Source organism: Pleurodeles waltl, chromosome 5 (genome assembly GCF_031143425.1).
Source record: "Pleurodeles waltl isolate 20211129_DDA chromosome 5, aPleWal1.hap1.20221129, whole genome shotgun sequence".
In the NCBI taxonomy this organism is placed as follows: Eukaryota; Metazoa; Chordata; class Amphibia; order Caudata; family Salamandridae; genus Pleurodeles; species Pleurodeles waltl.
In genome coordinates this window covers 1,399,191,747-1,399,212,244 of record NC_090444.1, presented here as the reverse complement: position 1 = coordinate 1,399,212,244, position 20,498 = coordinate 1,399,191,747, and the positions used below count along the sequence as shown (strand labels likewise).

Sequence of the window (20,498 nt, the reverse complement as noted above, 5' to 3'; positions counted from 1 at the left end):
CTACTGGACTTTAAGGAGAAATAAAAATCCTTTCAGAGCCTTCTTAAATGACATTTTATCATTCATTACTAACGTGACTGGAACAGGGATCTTAAATGATTCTTGCAAAATTAGTTTCCAGTCATTGGTTCCTACCTCAACACACTCAGTAACATGTTCTGTTTAAAGATTAAGGCTCTGTAATGTCACTTTGATGTGCTCCAATATCTCATTGACGATTCTATGCCTCACTGATGCTTAGTTCTAGTTTTGGCCTCTCTCATGCACAGTCTGTGTGAGCCATTTCCTTTGTTTGGTGTAGATTTGCTGTCTTAGAGTGTTGTTTTTTGTTAAAAATTACCTCATCCAGAAGAAAAAGCAATCTTCTTGACAGATTTTGATAGGTATTTCATCTAGTCCAAAGTAATTTTCTTCTGATTCTTCAGCTAGGATCCCTTGCTTCAACCAAGGAAACATTGCACACTTTTTTACATTTCCAGAGCCCTCAAATGGTACCAGGAAGCAACCGCTCTTTGCAGACTTTCTGGATTGTTCTTAAACTCTTGTAGGAATTTCTTCAGACAGTAAAGGGTCTAAAGCCAGTATTGCAAAGGGGTTGATCTTGTGTATCTTGAACCTGTACAGGTTATAGAAGTTCTTGCACCTCTGCAAATTCATGTATATTCTACCAGAGAACTTCAATGGTATCCCAAGCACATATGCCTATTCCAGACTTGTGCCTCTGCATTCTTTTTAAAAACACTATATACTGGACACATGTAAGATGAAGCTTTATGCTAAGAAGTTCTGCCCAACTTAGTTGTTTGAAGCCTTCTCTGGTGTTTGCTGTTCAAGCTCTGTCTATGCCAGGCTGTATAGTAGGGAGAACTAAATGACCTCCCACTAGAGGGAAACACTACATTCATGGTAGTCTTAATCCTGGCTACCCCTCCTTTATGACACCCACTTAACCATTCCCTTGTAACATGTACTGTGTAAAACTCTTGCACGTTAGTAAATCGTATATAAACAGGCTTAGGGATGGCTCATGGCAAAGAACTTAAGACGGGTTTTGTGTGAAAAGGCATTCTTATTCATTCTGAGTTCCACAAGACATGTTGCGTAGCAGCATTCTTTTAGTGAAGCTTTCTATTTTTACATGGTCTCAGTACCTAACTACTTGTTAAAGTAGGGAGCAAAGACTAAGAATAACCATGAACATAAAGTTTACTGCCCCTTTTTTCAGCTTGATTGATGTTAGAGAATAGCTTGGTATGAGAGAGAACATGACTGTAAAGTTATAACTTTCAACTTTTAAATTTCAGAAAAGGGCAGGACATACAGTGAACAAAACAAAATGACAGGCTTATTCTGTAAAAGTGTATTGACTAACTTTCTATGCTTAAAAATGTGTTGGGGAAAACAACCCCTTCTGGTCAGCTGAATTTGTGAAGTGTGGTGTATATTTCTAGCAGTTTCTCTCTGGGTATGCTTGCTGCGTACCTACATTTTCAGTCAACTGATGAAGCGAACTATACTTTCTAGAAAAAAAAGTATTGAGTTTGGCCAGTTGTTAATCAATTATTATTTGTTCATTTTATTTGAATTTTCACCAGGTGAATATACTTCGCAGCCCTTTTAGAAATAAGGAAACAAAGTTGATTTTAGGACATTACAATATAAAATCTTCAAGGAAAAATACAAACTTCAAAATATAAATGCTGTTCAAAAACCTATAACATTTATATTATATGTTTTTTTATAGATGCCTTGGATTCTATCAGACAAAGCTATAGTGATGAAACCCCAGAAAGTAATAAAGCGTGCGAGGATGAGCTTATTGATTTTTCTGAAGATCAAGATAATTTGGTAAGAATTTTTGGAATTTGAATTGCTCTTGAGACTATATCCTACATCTATCATATCAGCAATGTAGATTTATGGAATTTCTGAGCGATTGAAAGATTGTTCCCAGAAGACTAGTTTAATGCTATATAATTAGGAAGACTCCCAACCTCTGAAATCTTATTCTCTTCACTTTACATCTCTTTAAACCTTGATGCAATCTTGTGGCAAAATCAGTGTGTCTTTGACATGCATCTGTGTTTCAAGCATGCATTGTAACCTTTAATACTTTTGCAAGCCTTTCGAGTTTTGAAGTCCTTACATCAATCAATCAATCAATCAAGGGTCTCAAGGCGCTTGGCGGGGGTGGGGGGTGAACGGGGGGCAGGGAAGCTCACTGTTCGAACAACTATGTCTTGAGGTTCTTTCTAAAGAGCCGGAGGTCTTTGGTTTTGCGAAGTTTGGTGGGGAGGGAGTTCCAGGCTTTGGTGGCGAGGTAGGAGAAGGACCTGCCTCCTGTGGTGCGTTGGATACGGGGGACTGTGGCTAGGGCGAGGTCGGCTGATCGGAGGTTGAGTGTGGAAATTTACTCTTTCGTTTAGGTAGGTTGGGCCGGTGTTGTGGAGGGATTTGTGTGCGTGGATTAGGATCTTGAATGTGATTCTCTTGTCTATGGGGAGCAAGTGAAGGGATTTTAGGTGTGGTGAGATTCGTTTGTGGCGGGGAGGCCAAGGACGAGGCGTGCAGCTGTGTTCTGGATTCTCTGGAGTTTGTGTTTGAGTGTGGTGCCGGAGTAGAGGGCGTTACCGTAGTCTAGTCTGCTGCTGATGAGTGCATGGGTGACTGTCTTCCTGGTCTCTGGGGGAATCAATTTGAAGGATTTTTTTTTTTTTAGAGTCCGGAGTGTGTGGAAGCAGGAGGAGGTAAGAGCATTGATTTGCTGTGTCGTGGAGAGGGAGGGGTCCAGGATGATGCAGAGGTTGCGTTGCGTGCGTGGTTTGCGGGGGTGGGTGCGGGCCCAGGGCGGTAGGTCACCAGGAGTCGTCCCATGTGGTTTTGTTGGGGCCGAAGATGATGATCTCGGTTTTGTTGGAGTTAAGCTTGAGGTGGTTAGTTGTCATCCAGTTGGCAGTGTCAAGGAGAGCAGCGTGTAGGTTGGTTTTGGCGGTGGTGGGGTTGCTGGTGAGGGAGAGCATGAGTTGGGTGTCGTCTGCATAGGAGAGGATAGTGATTCCGTGTGATCGGAGGATGTTGGCTAGGGGGATCATGTAAATGTTGAAGAGTGTGGGGCTGAGGGAGGACCCTTGGGTCCTCCTTTCCTAAATGTCCATTTGAATCCTAACTTATTTTAGGGTTGGGACACCACAGATGCTTTTTAGAGAAATAGGTTTCCTATGACACTTTTCCAGCAAGATAACCTGCAATTTGACATTTTGTGTCTAACAGAGTCTGCCTGCTCCTGCTCACATTCAGTTTACTGCCCTAATTATTTTTGCTTTTTTCAGTAGCTGTATTTTAGATTCGAGCAAAAATGTATGGGCAATATCTTTTCATACTAGCATGAAAATGATGTACTTGATACTATGTGAGATACCACTTTTCAGTAGGAGTTAACCCCCAAGCAACATACATTTGAAGGTTTCCCGATAGTCAGTGTGCACGACCTATCATCTATGTAGTTTCCATGGTGTTCATCAGAATGATCACAGGATCTCTGGTTATTTTCTTATTTTAATAGTGTATTTATATAATTGTTTTGTAACAGATTGACTTTTGAAGGACTACCACTTCACGTTGCTGGTGAAGATGAGAAGGCAATAGTTCAAAAAGAGTTCCTCCATTACTTGGATAAAGCAGTTTCCAAAGACTGATAAGATCGGACCATGCAGGAAGAACTTTCTGATCTCTCCGAATTGTACCTCACGGAGCCATTTCCCTTCCCGGAATGCGTTAGGGGACAAAACCACAGAGTTAACCAGATTGGTTGCAAAGGCCTATTTAACTAAACTTGTTTTCAGGCATTCCAGTTCTAATCTCCCATCAAATTGGCCGACGTCACTATGGGTCACCTTTTGTTGTGTACTCCCTGCAAAAGCCAATTTATAATATTGGATAGCAGGTTGATCCACTCTTGATAGCTTGATGCGCTGAGGAAAATAAGGGAGCAGGAGTATCTTTCTCAGTAGCATGAAATGTATGGTAATGTATATTTTTTTACCACTGAAGTGTGATGGGCAAAAGAAAGATCTGAGTCAAACCACAATCCAGATACTTTTATCGGATTTGGCTTCCAGACAGTGGATAGACCATAGTCTCCAAACAAATGTTGGTCTCCCACTTTAAGGATTTTTCATGTTTGACTTGATAAACATGATTCATCCTATCTGATATGGTAATGGGTATGTATAAGGCATGTGGTGATGTTTTTGCACCGATTTGGGAGTTGTAATGTATTCTGCTTTTCCCTGTAACTCCTAACAGTTTATCTCCAGACAGCAGGCCCTGTCTGGATTGTTTCCCAACATCGTGGCCCTTCCAGTGAAGGAATCACATATTAGCTCCACGGAGATGTCACTAGTGCCTGTGACTTTCATTCTTTTATTGATATTTCGTTTCCCGTTTGAGATAAGACCCCTTCCTTAGTCTTCTCCTTTGGATGTGAGTGGTAAATGAAGAAGGCAAAAGTCAGTATCAGGCCCACAGTGAGTCATGACGCAGGTTTCTATGACTTGTGTGAGATTTTGCATTGTACAGTTAGAGGAAGATTTTTATGGCTGCCACTGGAAGGGATCAACTGCAGTCTTATTCTACTCCATCCTGGGGGAAAGGCAGACAACTTTTGACCCACTTCAGGCTTTCATAAAAGCTGTTATGATATTTAACTAATTGGGCAAACTGTGAACCTCTAATGTTTCCTCATTGAACACTGTCTATTTTATCTGTGGTGTATGGAGCTCTCTCTTCTAAGACACAAGCTTCAATCCCTGTCTGAGACCTACTTAATAAAGTTGTCACCTACTGTTCTTTCTCCATTGGCATTAAACTTGATACATGTAAGTTAATGAGCGATGCCTTCACTGAAATTCTGAAAGTATACACTAAATTCTGCATGGCAAACTTGTCTCCGCAGTTGACATCTGTGATGCCAGCATTGTCATTTCATAATTTGGACATTTTATATAAGAGGACGTAGTATGCATATTTTTCTCAGAATCGAGGACCAGTGAAAACTGTAATGAAACTAGATATGCTGACTTTGACAGTTTTTATGCTTTTTGAGTCAGACTGTTATGATACCTGAAATCGTAGTGGTGTTTAGATGAAGACTATTGGCCAAGAACCAGATAACCTTCTACCACATGAAATCAGCAAAGTGGTCAATTCTGCACCCAATGCTAGCCAGTCAACTGTATGACTGTGTAGAAAACCTAAACTAGCTCTGAATACCCCAAATTAATCACAGATATTGTGTTATAGAATGATAAGTGTCTGCAGCAGAGTTAGAACCCAACTTCTTCTCTACAGTAGCCCTGTACCCTGGGTCTAAGAAGCTAGGCCATGCAGAATGCAAAAGATGTGTACCTAGGACTTTGACACTCAAGCCAACAAACTCAGCTTGCTTATGTGAAATAGCTAATGTAGCCACCGCAAATTTCGAAGAGCAAAAGGTGCTTACCCAGTTTAAAAAGGTAAGATGGTACAACAAAGTTGGACATTAGAGCTACTTTTGATACAGAAGATACAGTAAAGAAGCCAATGGCATGGCAATATTAAGAAGTCAAATATGAATTTAGTAAGTCTTCTGGGCTGTGCATGCCTTTCTAATTGGCATTCCTTTTGACATTGGGAAATTATTCAGTGATAAATCTGATAGCTCTTCACAGAAGCGTAAGCAGAGTAGAGCTACCACAAGACTGGCATCCACCGTATATTGAATAAACCACCAAATACCTCTGGTTTCATATATAAAGACGACCCCACAAGATGTCTCAGCCAATGGGACAATAATAGCTATTCTGATGCATATGTCTAACTGCAGATTGTTAACTTTTAGATTATTACAAGGCACCAAACTGGATTTGTAAAAAAATTCAGCAGTGCTGCCCGCGCTGGCACCGTATGGCTCTACAGTTAATTCCAGCTGCCCCAAAAATGATGGGGCTGAATTGCATATAAATGCCTTCCCTGTGGGCTTTAGTCATTTTCTTTCTTTCTACACACTCTTACGTGGAGCTCTGCTACTACATTTCCAATGACTCCAAACATTATCCCAATGTAACAGGGAAGATGCCTTGAAACAACAGGTTTCAAGCTGTGCTGCGACTACAGGAAACACCTAATTCGCTGACCCACACAACATGTACCTATTGTTCTTGGACTATCACCATGACTTGTGGTCATCCAGCAAGCATGCTGTAATGCACTCAAAGACAATCAGTGGGCAAGTGGTGAAACAGAGCATAGTAAGAGGTTGCAATTGAAACAGAGTTTGCGCTCTAAGTCTGGGCTTTTCTATGTAATGGTCCTGAAGCCAGTCCCATGTGAAGTTCCGCTCCTACTCAGTCTTTCGGTATTTCAAAGTCTGGCATAGGCGCAAGAAAGGCGAGTGGCAATCATTCTTGTACTACCCCAGAAGTCTGCAAGAAATCACAAGGGCATCACTCAAGGGGTCCGGTGTCTTCTGCCTCAGCCGGTCCGGCCGCACCCTTAATTTCCAGTGGCATTGTCCACCAAGCAGCAAATAGTTATCTTCAAGGTAGCTATGATGCAAATTTTCTAGACGCTACTGTTACTCTCTTTCATGACTATATGCCCCACAGGTTCCTGGGCCCCTCACTTGGTTTTCGGCTGGTGGGACCTCCAATGATTGCCTTTGGACACTCTTTTCAAGGACAATACTGAAGCTGGTCTATACTTCCACTCCATCCTCAAGGCTCATGCCAGTTCTGCACCCATGTTGATATCGACTCCACTGGTACCGGTAATTAATCAAATCATTCTGACCCCAAACTGATGTTTGGCTGCACCAGGCCTGTTTCACACTCTGAAATAGCTATGGTGCAACCAGTAGTTTTACACATACAACAAACTTGCTCTCAAGAGCAAAGATCGGACCCTGGAAGGGTGCTCAGTGTAAATATTATTTGCAGTACACTTTGATAAATCTCTAGTACCAAATTTATTCATATATCAAGCATACTCTGCTTCGTAAACACAGATGTCATAATCAATTTGTGTACTTACCACATTTTATTTATAGAAAGAAGTGCATGAGGAAGAATTGGTGTTTGGATATATTCAGTCACCATATTATCAAAAAGTAACAGGGAAGACAATATCCTTGAGATAGCCTGTCAGAAAGTCAGTATCCATTGTCCATTGTTTGAGTAGACTTGAAGTAGGGACGCCCATTATTCTGTGCAATAGATTGATTTTTCCCAACCACAATATCTCCATAATATAAATCCTTAATGCTGTCAGTGTTCCTTTGATGAGTTGGATTCCTAGAAATGTTGACTTTTTCCACCTTGTAACTTTCTTAAAGGGCCTTGTCTGGGCAATCTAAAAAAACAGTGCTTGGAACCAGTTGCACAATGTCAGTGAATGTGTGGAAGCACCAAAATCAGGTAGACAATTCATTGGTTCAACAATTTTGTGGCTGTTGGAGGAATTGCCAACTCAATAGTTGCTTGCCCAGAATGAATCTATAAAGATAATGAGGGCTCCGTCATTATCACTCGCACAACTGTCGGTGTGCGGAGGTCAGATGCTGAGGTTCAGATCTGACCCGTGTGTGCAAAATCTGGCCTTGAGCTGGAAGTGTTTGGGTCTGCAAGGGCAGTGAGTCTTAACTTGTGGTCTGTGTACCCCTAAGGGACCGTAGTGCCTATTCTGGAGGATCGGTGGCTGTTTAGAAAATTAAATATTAGAAGATTAATACATTGTAAATACATAAAATGCAGTAGTGAACATTTTAATATACTCTGTAAATGAGTAGGAATTGGAAACTTAAAATTAAGTTGATATTCTTATCATGTTTCGTGGAAACAGCGCATAAACAGCAGACAGAATCTAGTGTGGATGGTTGGTAACCTCAATTCAAGCAGCACTTGTATGCACCGACAAAGACCATGCACTAGGAACAGAAAATATATTATTTTGAGATTCATATTGTAGAAATTGCTTGTATGGTGATCCCCGGCTTCCAGTAAGGATTCATTGGGGGGTTTGGCGTTCTTCTCCAGACCAAGTATGCCTTTTAGGTCAGTACCATCAACCACTAGACGGATGCCATGTTGTGCACCAGACCCAGAATGGAAATCCTCACACCCCCTTCATAACATCAAATAGATTTGCCCCATTATCCCATCTTGATGAACAGGATTGACGGGAGGAGTAAGGTCCGACGAGGGGAGTAAGGTCCGAGAGCAACAGGACTTGAACTGTTATCCAAGGACACATTGGGGGAAGCAAGTAACATAATAGATTACATGATAATCACATTATGAAATGTGGCTAGGGTAAAAAATGAAATGGGGGGGGACCCAGACAGGTTGAATATCATAGACACTGCCCATATAATCTGTATGCAAGAAACTTGGCTCAGGGAAGACTTCCATGTAAATGGCTATGTACGCATACTTACCCCAGCTATTCCAACGGGCTATGGGAGAGCAAAAGGTGGCCTGGCTACTCTCATCTCACTTTTAGTTCCTATTACCATTTTAAAAAAAATTAAAAAAAATTAATAACTCCCCTTTCATTTGATCAATTTCTATAACAACATATTTAACAGTACACAGAATATGGTTGTTGTAGAAATGGGTAAGGCAATGAGGTTGTTTGCAAGGGAAAGCGGAATCGACTATATGTACATTTGGGCTGGGGATTTCAGTACAAGCAAATGTAGATGTAAGGTTAGTTTAGATTGTGGCTACTCAGACTGTAAAGAACAATCTAATTTTCCTCTCGACCCATATCGGGAGTCTATAAGTGAAATCAAGTACAGATTACATTTGGAGATGATTGAGCATTAGGTAGTGCCAAATAGAGTTGTGCTACCTACATTCCATGGAAACAGACATTGCTCCGTTATAGACCACATATTGATTTCAGTAACCACGCCAAATTTGGTTAGATCTTTTAAGATGGAACCCTCAGTTCCTAGTGATCATTCAGTGCTAAAGCTTACACTTAATATCACTAATCACAAGACAAGGGGTTCAAGAGAAGCAACATCTATTAAAATAGTGGATACAAATTAGGTAAGTTTAAAATGGGCAGGTGTAAATGGAAGCAGGTTATTCTAAACTGTAGTCAAGGAGAATAGCAAAGCTTTTGATATCTGTGCTGAATGCTGGGTGAATCATGGAAGGCTCTTGACAGCATTTAATACAATTGCAGTAGCGGACAAATTGAGAGCCCCATTAATGGATCATTGTAAAAATAGTGAGGCCCATGCCTGGTTCGATAAACACTGTACTAGCGCTAGACCAAAATTTAAATAGGGGGCATATTGCATAGGAATTACAAAATAGCCCTATCCACTCGAAAAAGGAAACTCCAGGAGCAGGCTTGGGAGAATTAAACACAGGCAGCAGACACTGGTGACTGCTTTTTGTTTTGGAAGACTGTTAATTCTCCCTTCCTTAAAGATAATTATGTGCCGATCCGGGAGGTCTCAATTTCCCCTGAATCATGGAAGGCTAATTTTTGTGGCATCTGTAGTCCAAACAATGTAACATTGCCCTATCTCAGGATCCGCCTGAGGTGGTAGCTTTTGAACCCCTGAAACCAACAAGCGTTGAGGAAGTCACCATAGCATTACAAAATAGTGCCCTCAGAAAAGCACCAGGGCTAAATGGGGTACCCATATTAGTACACAACGCAGCAGTGCACAGTTAATTCCATAAAACATAGAGTGATAGAATCATTGTACCTATATTTAAAAAGGGAGACGGGGTGCTACTGCCCTATAACTTTATTAGACTCCTCTGTGAAAATTATGGGCAGGGTGATTATGGGTAGATTAGAAGCTTGGGCCAGGGAAAATCATATATTGACTGACTCCCAATATGGTTTGAGAAAAGAAATTGGCACAGTGGAGCAGGGCATCAATTTACATTTGATAGTATATACACAATGGCACATCAAGGACACATTCACCTCTACTTTGCAGACTCGACCAGGGATTTCGTGATTCATGCCAAAAACTGTGGCAGACCCTAGTCGAAATGGTGCCCCTAGTTGACATCATATGTCATCTCACTCAGCTGTATGCTTCTTTAACAGCTTGTTTGTGTTTTGTGAAAAATGGGGAATGGGCAGATAAGCTTAGGGTAACAAAAGCATTAGTCAGGGCTGTGTCTTGGCCCCGTTTTTATTTTCAGTATAAAACAGGGTTGTCTTAACGCTTCAGAGGTTAAATGCAGACAGACCAAAAATAGGATCACGTATGTAAGGAAATGCCTCCTTGGCATGGTTAACCTCTAACTTTTTGCCTTTGCTGATGCTAAGTTATGATTTGAAAGTGTGCTGGGACCCTGCTAACCAGGCCCCAGCACCAGTGTTCTTTCCCTAAACTGTACCTTTGTCTCCACAATTGGCACAACCCTGGCACTCAAGTAAGTCCCTGGTAACTGGTACCCCTGGTACCAAGGGCCCTGATGCCAGGGAAGGTCTCTAAGGGCTGCAGCATGTCTTATGCCACCCTGGGGACCCCTCACTCAGCACATGCACACTGCTTCACAGCTTGTGTGTGCTGGTGGGGAGAAAATGACTAAGTTGACATGGCACTCCCCTCAGGGTGCCATGCCAACCTCACACTGACTGTGGCATAGGTAAGTCACCCCTCTAGAAGGCCTTACAGCCCTAAGGCAGGGTGCACTATACCACAGGTGAGGGCCTATGTACATGAGCACTATGCCCTTACAGTGTCTAAGCAAAACCTTAGACATTGTAAATGCAGGGTTGACACGCAAGGCAAAATTAGAAGGTGCCACCACCCAAAATCATGTAACTAAAAAAACAGCTACCACATCAACATGGATCCCTTACTAGTGAGGACATCTGTGTGTCATCAGTAATCTGGTCATTTAGACAGCAGTGTCTCTGGCCACTGGCACACTGTTCCAATTCCACGGTTGTCAATTACATAGTGAATTCTTCAGTTGGCTGTTACTGGTTTTTCCACAGTTGGGGTTTCACCTTTCAGTAGCTACGTTACACTAGCATAACACAATATAATTGTCAAAACTAGGTACCAGCATATCTGCAGAGAAGAGCCACTTCAGAAGGAGGAAAAAGCCTTTGATGCATAAAAAAGTCCCACATGTGGAGTCTTGTAGCTGATGATATTTCCCCAAGGAATTGTAGTCAGTAGAAAAGGAACCAGTTGACTAAATTGACCTTGGTTGCCATGAAACAATCAAGGCTGAATTCAGGAAGAAGAAGTTGCAAAAATGAGTACTAGGAGCAATGAACCCTTATAAAATAACTGTGACTTTGTTGCGATGGAGCGAAGACCAAAATTCTTCACTTTTTTATAGGGGAGGAACTTTGCAATTGAAAGTAGGGAAATCTTTGATTAGTCTTTTAATAATAGCACTTAATAGAATGTATGGCAATAGATCAAATATGAAAGCCTAAACTGAATTGCACCGCCCGTCTCACCATTCCTCTCACTTTCCACTTTGACACCTCTACTCCTGTCCCACAAATACATTCCTAGCAAGCAAGCTCAAACATGGCTGTCATGCTCTTAAAAAAAACTTTGCAGGAACTGACTATGGCTTATTCGTAAAGAAGAGAAGAGTCCCAGAAGCCACATTCTTCGATTGCTGCAGACTGCAGAGCCCTTAGCACCTGTTAAGCAGTCTACGGGTGAGTTCTAGGTGGACCGTGAGACACTTGTGCTCACAGCCTGCATGATGACAAAGCAGCAGGCTGTTGGAGCCTCGCAGGCAGTTTAGAAGTAAATAGTTATGGTTTTCCTGTGTAGCAGATACCCTGGCAGGCTAGTAGCCTCTTAAAAATGTCTGGGTGACATCAACTGCAGTCACTGGTGGCCCCAGTTCCAACTAGGAATTAGTTGTTTAGGATAAGGACTACACCACAACTAACAAAGTACTTGTGTATCTGTATAGGCTAGAGGGATGACTCTAGTAGTTCCAGAATGAGAATGCCCTCATCCAGTTAACAGAATCTAACCCCACATTGGTGGGGTCATAGTCACTTGCCTTCCAGTACGTCCTGAGAGTAGAAGGGAGAATGCCGGCATACCTCTTGAACATGACAATTCTGAAACGGTGAAGATTCACCAGATCTTAAAAACATAGGCAATTCTATGTCACCGGGCCCGCTATTCATTTTGTATTTCTTGTCTCTAGGACAACCTCAGTCGATCAAGATCTCTTCCATGCACATTTTCCAGCCAGCTGCGCCTTGTTTATCTCTCCTTGGGATCAGGTCAGTTTGCACCTGCCAGAAAATGTACAGTTCTTCTTGGACAAAGTTCTCCTCTCTGCAGCTCAGAGAACTAAGATTTCACTGGTTTCCCAGATGAATGCCCAGTCTGAAGTGTTAGGAGCAGCTCGGCTGAGGCTCCACTCCTGGCATTGTTCACTTCCTAAAGTAGTTTGCAGGCCTGTCCTGTGTCCAAACAAACTGTTATGAAACTAGGGCTGGTTAAGTGAACCAAGGTGAGCAGCAATAGTACTTCCACAAGATATGCTACGCATAGTAGTAAAAAGTGCCCACATGTTCATTGACATTTAGGGTGAAAAATCCAAGTAAGGATGATGGAACTGACACATGCGAAATGATACACCTTTTGGTGTGGGGGAGGGGTGTGAATGACAGATCCATCAACAGTGTTTGCCATTTCAGACGTTTAAGTGCTCTTTCAGTCCCCTGCAGATGTCACGGTCTTCTGAGCTAAGAATGCCTCATCCACCCATTCCAACTAGTACAGTCTAGTCTTGGGTCATTTCTAATATGTTTTCAAAATGTTCTATGACGTCCGGCTTTTCCCCTGTTTCGTTTCAAATCTATTACTCTTCTCACTTCTTGTCAAACCTTTTGACTAATCCCAACTGTAAGGAAATGCCTCCTTGGCATGCTTACCCCCTGACTTTTTGCCTTTGCTGATGCTAAGTTATGATTTGAAAGTGTGCTGGGACCTTTCTAACCAGGCCCCAGCACCAGTGTTCTTTCCCTAAACTGTACCTTTGTCTCCACAATTGGCACAACCCTGGCACTCAGGTAAGACCCTTGTAACTGGTACCAAGGGCCCTGATGCTAGGGAAGGTCTCTAAGGGCTACAGCATGTCTTATGCCACCCTGGGGACCCCTCACTCAGCACATGCACACTGCCTCAAAGCTTGTGTGTGCTGGTGGGGAGAAAATGACTAAGTCGACATGGCCCTCCCCTCAGAGTGCCATGCCAACCTCACACTGCCTGTGGCATAGGTAAGTCACCCGTCTATCAGGCCTTACAGCCCTAAGGCAGGGTGCACTATACCACAGGGGAGGGCATATGTGCATGAGCACTATGCCCCTACAGTGTCTAAGCAAAACCTTAGACATTGTAAGTGCAGGGTAGCCATAAGAGTATATGGTCTGGGAGTTTGTCACACATGAACTCCACAGTTCCATAATGGCTACACTGAAAACTGGGAAGTTTGGTATCAAACTTCTCAGCACAATAAATGCACACTGATGCCAGTGTGCAATTTATTGTAACATACACCCAGAGGGCACCTTAGAGATGCCCCCTGAATACCAACCCGAATTCCAGTGTAGGCTGACTAGTTTCTGCCAGCCTGCCGCACACCAGACATGTTGCTGCCCACATGGGGAGAGTGCCTTTGTCACTCTATGGGCAGGAACAAAGCGTGTACTGGGTGGAGGTGCTTCCTCCCCTGCAGGAACTTTAACACCTGGCGGTGAGCCTCAAAGGCTCACCCCTTTTGTTACAGCACCACAGGGCATCCCAGCTAGTGGAGATGCCCGCCCCTCCGGCCACTGCCCCCACTTTTGGCAGCAAGGCTGGAGAAGATAATGAGAAAAACAAGGAGGAGCCACCCACCATTCAAGACCGCCCCTAAGGTGTCCTGAGCTGAGGTTACTCCTGCTGTTAGAAATCCTCCATCTTGAGAGTGGAGGATTCCCCCAATAGGATTAGGGATGTGCCCCCCTCCCCACAGGGAGGAGGCACAAAGAGGGTGTAGCCACCCTCCAGGACAGTAGCCATTGGCTACTGCCCTCCCAGGCCTAAACACCCCCCTAAATTCAGTATTTAGGGGCTCCCCAGAACTTAGGAAATGAGATTCCTGCAACCTTAACAAGGACTGCTGACCTGAAGCCCTGCAGCAAAGACGGAGACAACTGCCTTGGCCCCAGCCCTACCGGCCTGTCTCCCAACTTCAAAGAAAACTGCAACAGCGACGCATCCAACAGGGACCAGCGTCCTCTGAAGCCTCAGAGGACTGCCCGGCACCCAAGGACCAAGAAACTCCTGTGAACAGCGGCCCTGTTCAAAAACATGCAACTTTCTTGCAACGAAGAAACAACTTTAAAGACTTCACGTTTCCCGCCGGAAGCATGAGACTTCCCACTCTGCACCCGACACCCCCGGCTCGACCTGCAGAAAATAAACACCTCAGGGAGGACTCCCCGGCGACTGCGAGCCCGTGAGTAACCAGAGACGACCCCCTGAGCCCCCACAGTGACGCCTGCAGAGAGAATCCAGAGGCTCCCCCTGACCGCGACAGCCTGTAACAAGGGACCCGACTCCTGGAACCAACACTGCATCCGCAGCCCACAGGACCTGAAGGCACCGAACTCCAGTGCAGGAGCGACCCCCAGGCGACCCTCTGCCTAGCCCAGGTAGTGGCTACCCCGAGGAGCCCCCCCCCCCTGTGCCTGCCTGCATCGTTGAAGTGACCCCCGGGTCCCTCCATTGTTTTCAAACTAAAACCTGACACCTTTTTGCACACTGCACCCGGCCTCCCCTGTGCTGCTGAGGGTTTACTTTCTGTGCCCGCTTGTGTCTGCATGCTGTACATGATATTGTGTTCATTCAAAGTTCCTAAAGTATCTAAGTGAAGTAACTTACATTTAAAGTGCTTGATGTAAATCTTGAACCTGTGGTTTTTAAAATAAACTAAGAAAATATATGTTCGATGGCATCTGTCGCTGTAGATACACATGGTATGCATGAGCTCGCCATCTGGTGTTGGGTCGGAGTGTTACAAGTTGTTTTTCTTCGAAGAAGTGTTTTCGAGTCACGGGACCGAGTGACTCCACCTTCTGTGCTCATTGCGCATGGGCGTCGACTCCATCTTCGATTGTTTTCTTTCCGCCATCGGGTTCGGACGTGTTCCTGTCGCTCCGAGTTTCGGAACGGAAAGATAGCTGAAGACGGAAGATTTTCGACGGTATCGTTGCGATCCGGTTAGAGATAGACACATACAACGACGCGTTGAACATCGAAGCGCTTCGGTGCCCTTCGGGGTAGATTTCGGCACCCCGTCGGGGCCTAGTCGGCCCGACCGCGTGGAGGACAACGCCGATGGAACGGACCCCGTTTCGATTCTGCCCCGAATGCCACAACAAATATCCTTATACGGACCTACACTCGGTCTGTAATCTGTGCCTGTCACCCGAGCACAGCGAAGAATCCTGTGAGGCCTGTCGGGCGTTCCGGTCCCGAAAAACTCTGCGCGACCGTCGTGCGAGAAGACTCCAGATGGCGTCCACGCCAAAAGAGCGTCGACAGTTCGAGACAGAAGAGGAACAGGAGGAATCCTTTTCCATCCAGGATTCAGACTCCGACGAGCTACACTCTACAAGAACTGTGAGTAAGACGTCGAGATCAAACCTTAAAAAAGGAAAGAAGGCCCAGGGGACGCCACTGCCAACCGGCCATGGCTCCACCCAAATTCTCGGTGACCAACAATCGGCACCGAAAAAGGCCCATTTAGTGTCGAGATCGTCCGACTCCGGTCGAGACACCGGCACGCAGCCTCCTCGAGACCGAGAGAGTGCTAAACAGAAGCATCGACACCGAGAGTTCGGTGTCGACACGGATCGACGCCGAGACAGTGGCGCCGAAGACCATAGAGGCCAAGAATTTTCGGCACAGAAAAAAAGGAAGGTTACCTCGGAGCCGAAAAAACAATCGACAGGGGTTTCGGAGCCGAAAAAAAGCGACATCAGACCCTGTTTCTGGCTCCTACACTGAAGAGCATTCTATGTCTTCTCAAATGAAGAAACATAGATTTGAACAAGAACTGCAATCCACTGACGTGGATCACACGCAAAAGCGTATCTTTATTCAGCAGGGGACTGGGAAGATCAGTACCCTTCCACCTGTCAAACGAAAGAGAACGCTTCAGTTTACTCCTCAGCAACAAACAGCACAAAAGGTAACACCTCCTCCCTCGCCTCCACCTGTAACTCCGGCTTCGCCAACTTATACCCCGTCACATTCGCCAGCTCACACCGCCATGAGCCACGATGACCAAGATCAGGATGCGTGGGACTTGTACGACGCACCAGTGTCTGATAACAGCCCAGACACATACCCAACTAGGCCATCACCACCGGAAGACAGCACAGCCTACTCACAAGTGGTGGCTAGAGCAGCACTATTCCATAATGTGGAACTACACTCGGAACAAGTAGAGGATGATTTTTTATTTAACACCCTCTCTTCAACCCACAGCTCCTACCAAAGCCTGCCGATGCTCCCAGGCATGCTACGCCATGCAAAGGACATTTTCAAGGAGCCAGTAAAAAGTAGGGCAGTGACGCCTAGGGTGGACAAGAAGTATAAGGCGCCTCCTACGGACCCTGTATTCATCACCTCTCAGCTGCCACCAGACTCTGTGGTGGTAGGGGCTGCCAGAAAAAGGGCAAACTCACACACTTCTGGGGATGCACCTCCCCCAGATAAAGAAAGTAGGAAGTTCGATGCAGCCGGGAAGAGGGTTGCTGTCCAAGCAGCAAACCAGTGGCGCATCGCAAATTCACAAGCGCTGTTAGCGCGATACGACAGAGCCCACTGGGATGAGATGCAGCATCTCATTGAACATCTCCCAAAAGATCTGCAAAAGAGAGCAAAACAGGTTGTTGAGGAGGGTCAAAACATTTCCAACAATCAAATACGCTCCTCCATGGATGCAGCAGACACGGCCGCAAGAACCATTAATACGTCGGTTACCATCCGTAGGCACGCATGGCTCAGAACGTCTGGATTCAAGCCAGAAATTCAGCAGGCAGTGCTTAACATGCCAGTAAACGAAAAACTTCTGTTCGGACCGGAGGTCGACACAGCCATAGAAAAGCTCAAGAAGGACACTGACACTGCCAAGGCCATGGGCGCACTCTATTCCCCGCAGGGCAGAGGATCTTATAACACCTTCCGCAAAACACCTTTTAGAGGAGGGTTTCGGGGTCAGGCCACACAAGCTAGCACCTCACAGTCCGCACCGCCCACCTACCAGGGACAGTACAGGGGAGGTTTTCGGGGCCAGTATAGAGGGGGGCAATTCCCTAGGAATAGGGGAAGATTTCAAAGCCCCAAAACCACTACCAACAAGCAGTGACTCACATGTCACACACCCCTCCCACACAACACCAGTGGGCGGGAGGATACGTCAATATTACGAAGCATGGGACAAAATAACTACAGACACATGGGTCTTAGCAATTATCCAGCATGGTTATTGCATAGAATTCCTGCAATTCCCTCCAGACATACCACCAAAATCACAAAATTTAACAAAATACCATTCACAGCTTCTAGAGATAGAAGTTCAAGCACTACTGCAAAAAAATGCAATAGAATTAGTACCAAGCACACAAATAAACACAGGAGTTTATTCACTGTACTTCTTGATACCAAAAAAGGACGAAACACTGAGACCAATTCTAGACCTCAGAGTAGTAAACACATTCATCAAATCAGACCACTTTCACATGGTCACACTACAAGAAGTGTTACCATTGCTCAAAAAACACAACTACATGACAACCCTAGACCTCAAGGATGCATATTTCCATATACCAATACATCAATCACACAGGAAATATCTAAGGTTTGTATTCAAAGGAATACATTACCAATTCAAAGTATTGCCTTTTGGTTTAACAACCGCTCCAAGAGTATTCACAAAATGCCTAGCAGTAGTCGCTGCACACATCAGAAGGCAGCAAATACATGTGTTCCCGTATCTAGACGACTGGCTAATCAAAACCAGTTCGCTCACACAATGCTCAAACCACACAAATCAAGTCATACAAACCCTCTACAAACTAGGGTTCACCGTCAACTTTGCAAAATCAAACATTCTGCCAAGCAAAGTACAGCAATATCTAGGAGCCATAATAGACACGACAAAAGGAGTAGCAACGCCAACTCCACAAAGGATCCACAATTTCAACAGGGTCATTCAACACATGTCTCCAAACCAAACAATACAAGCAAGAACAATACTACAGCTCCTAGGCATGATGTCCTCATGCATAGCCATTGTCCCAAACGCAAGACTGCACATGAGGCCCTTACAACAGTGCCTAGCCTCACAGTGGTCTCAAGCACAGGGTCACCTTCTAGATCTGGTGTTGCTAGACCGCCAAACTTACCTCTCGCTTCTATGGTGGAACAGTATAAATTTAAACATAGGGCGGCCTTTCCAAGACCCAGTGCCAGAGTACGTAATAACAACAGATGCTTCCATGACAGGGTGGGGAGCACATCTCAATCAACACAACATAAGAGGACAATGGAACATACATCAAACAAAACTGCATATAAATCATCTAGAATTATTAGCAGTTTTTCAAGCACTAAAAGCTTTCCAACCAATCATAACCCACAAATACATCCTTGTCAAAACAGACAACATGACAACGATGTATTATCTAAACAAACAAGGAGGAACACATTCAACGCAGTTAAGCTTGTTAGCTCAAAAAATATGGAAGTGGGCAATCCACCATCAGATTGGTCTAATAGCACAGTTTATTCCGGGGATCCAGAATCAGCTGGCAGACAATCTCTCTCGAGATCACCAGCAAGTCCACGAATGGGAAATCCACCCACAGATTCTGTACACCTACTTCACACTCTGGGGAACACCACAAATAGACTTATTTGCAACAAAAGAGAACGCAAAATGCCAAAACTTCGCGTCCAGATACCCACACAAGCAATCCCAAGGCAATGCCCTATGGATGAACTGGTCAGGAATATTTGCTTACGCTTTTCCTCCTCTCCCTCTCCTTCCTTACCTAGTAAACAAATTGAGTCAAAACAAACTCAAACTCATTTTAATAGCACCAACTTGGGCAAGACAACCCTGGTACACAACACTGCTAGATCTGTCTGTAGTACCACACATCAAACTGCCCAACAAACCAGATCTGTTAACGCAACACAACCAACAGATCAGACACCCGGACCCAGCATCGCTGAATCTAGCGATCTGGCTCCTGAAATCCTAGAATTCGGACACTTGCAACTTAGCCAAGAGTGTATGGAAGTCATAAAGCAGGCCAGAAGGCCATCCACTAGACACTGCTACGCAAGTAAGTGGAAAAGATTTGTTTGGTACTGCCATCATAATCAGATACAACCGCTAGATGCAACTCCAAAACATATAGTAAATTACTTGCTCCATTTACAAAAAGCAAAGCTAGCCTTCTCTTCTATTAAAATACACCTTGCAGCAATATCTGCATACCTGCAAACTACCTATTCAACTTCCTTGTATAGGATACCAGTTATCAAAGCATTTATAGAAGGGCTTAAAAGAATTATACCACCAAGAACACCACCTGTTCCTTCATGGAACCTAAACGTGGTTCTAACAAGACTCATGGGCCCACCTTTCGAACCCATGCACTCTTGCGGAATACAATTCCTAACCTGGAAAGTTGCCTTTCTCATCGCCATTACATCTCTAAGAAGAGTAAGTGAAATTCAAGCGTTCACAACACAAGAGCCTTTTATACAAATACATAAAAATAAGGTCGTCCTACGACCTAATCCAAAATTTTTACCAAAAGTTATTTCACCATTCCATCTAAATCAAACGGTAGAACTACCAGTATTTTTCCCACAGCCAGATTCTGTGGCTGAAAGAGCACTACATACATTAGATGTCAAAAGAGCATTAATGTACTACATTGACAGAACAAAGAACATCAGAAAAACTAAACAGCTATTTATTGCATTCCAAAAACCTCATGCAGGTAACCCAATATCAAAACAAGGTATAGCCAGATGGATAGTTAAATGCATCCAAATCTGCTACCTTAAAGCAAAAAGACAACTGCCCATTACTCCCAGGGCACATTCAACAAGGAAAAAAGGTGCTTCAATGGCCTTTTTAGGAAACATCCCAATGCAGGAAATATGTAAGGCAGCCACTTGGTCTACGCCTCACACATTCACCAAACACTACTGTATAGATGTGCTATCCGCACAACAAGCTACAGTAGGTCAAGCTGTATTAAGAACTCTATTTCAGACAACTTCTACTCCTACAGGCTAAACCACCGCTTATGGGGAACTAACTGCTTACTAGTCTATGCATACCATGTGTATCTACAGCGACAGATGCCATCGAACTGAAAATGTCACTTACCCAGTGTACATCTGTTCG

At 44.2% G+C, this 20,498-nt stretch overlaps 1 protein-coding gene across 10 annotated transcripts in view; it reads left to right on the top strand.

Moving 5' to 3' along the window:
• The window catches only part of SENP6 (SUMO specific peptidase 6), a 914,216-nt gene that overhangs the window by 693,531 nt on the left and 200,187 nt on the right, over positions 1-20,498 (top strand). For all 10 annotated transcript variants that reach the window (XM_069235653.1, XM_069235659.1, XM_069235655.1 and 7 more), the window contains one exon: positions 1,745-1,848. In XM_069235653.1, coding sequence (XP_069091754.1) covers positions 1,745-1,848 — 104 coding nt within the window. The remainder of the gene's footprint in view (positions 1-1,744; positions 1,849-20,498) is intronic.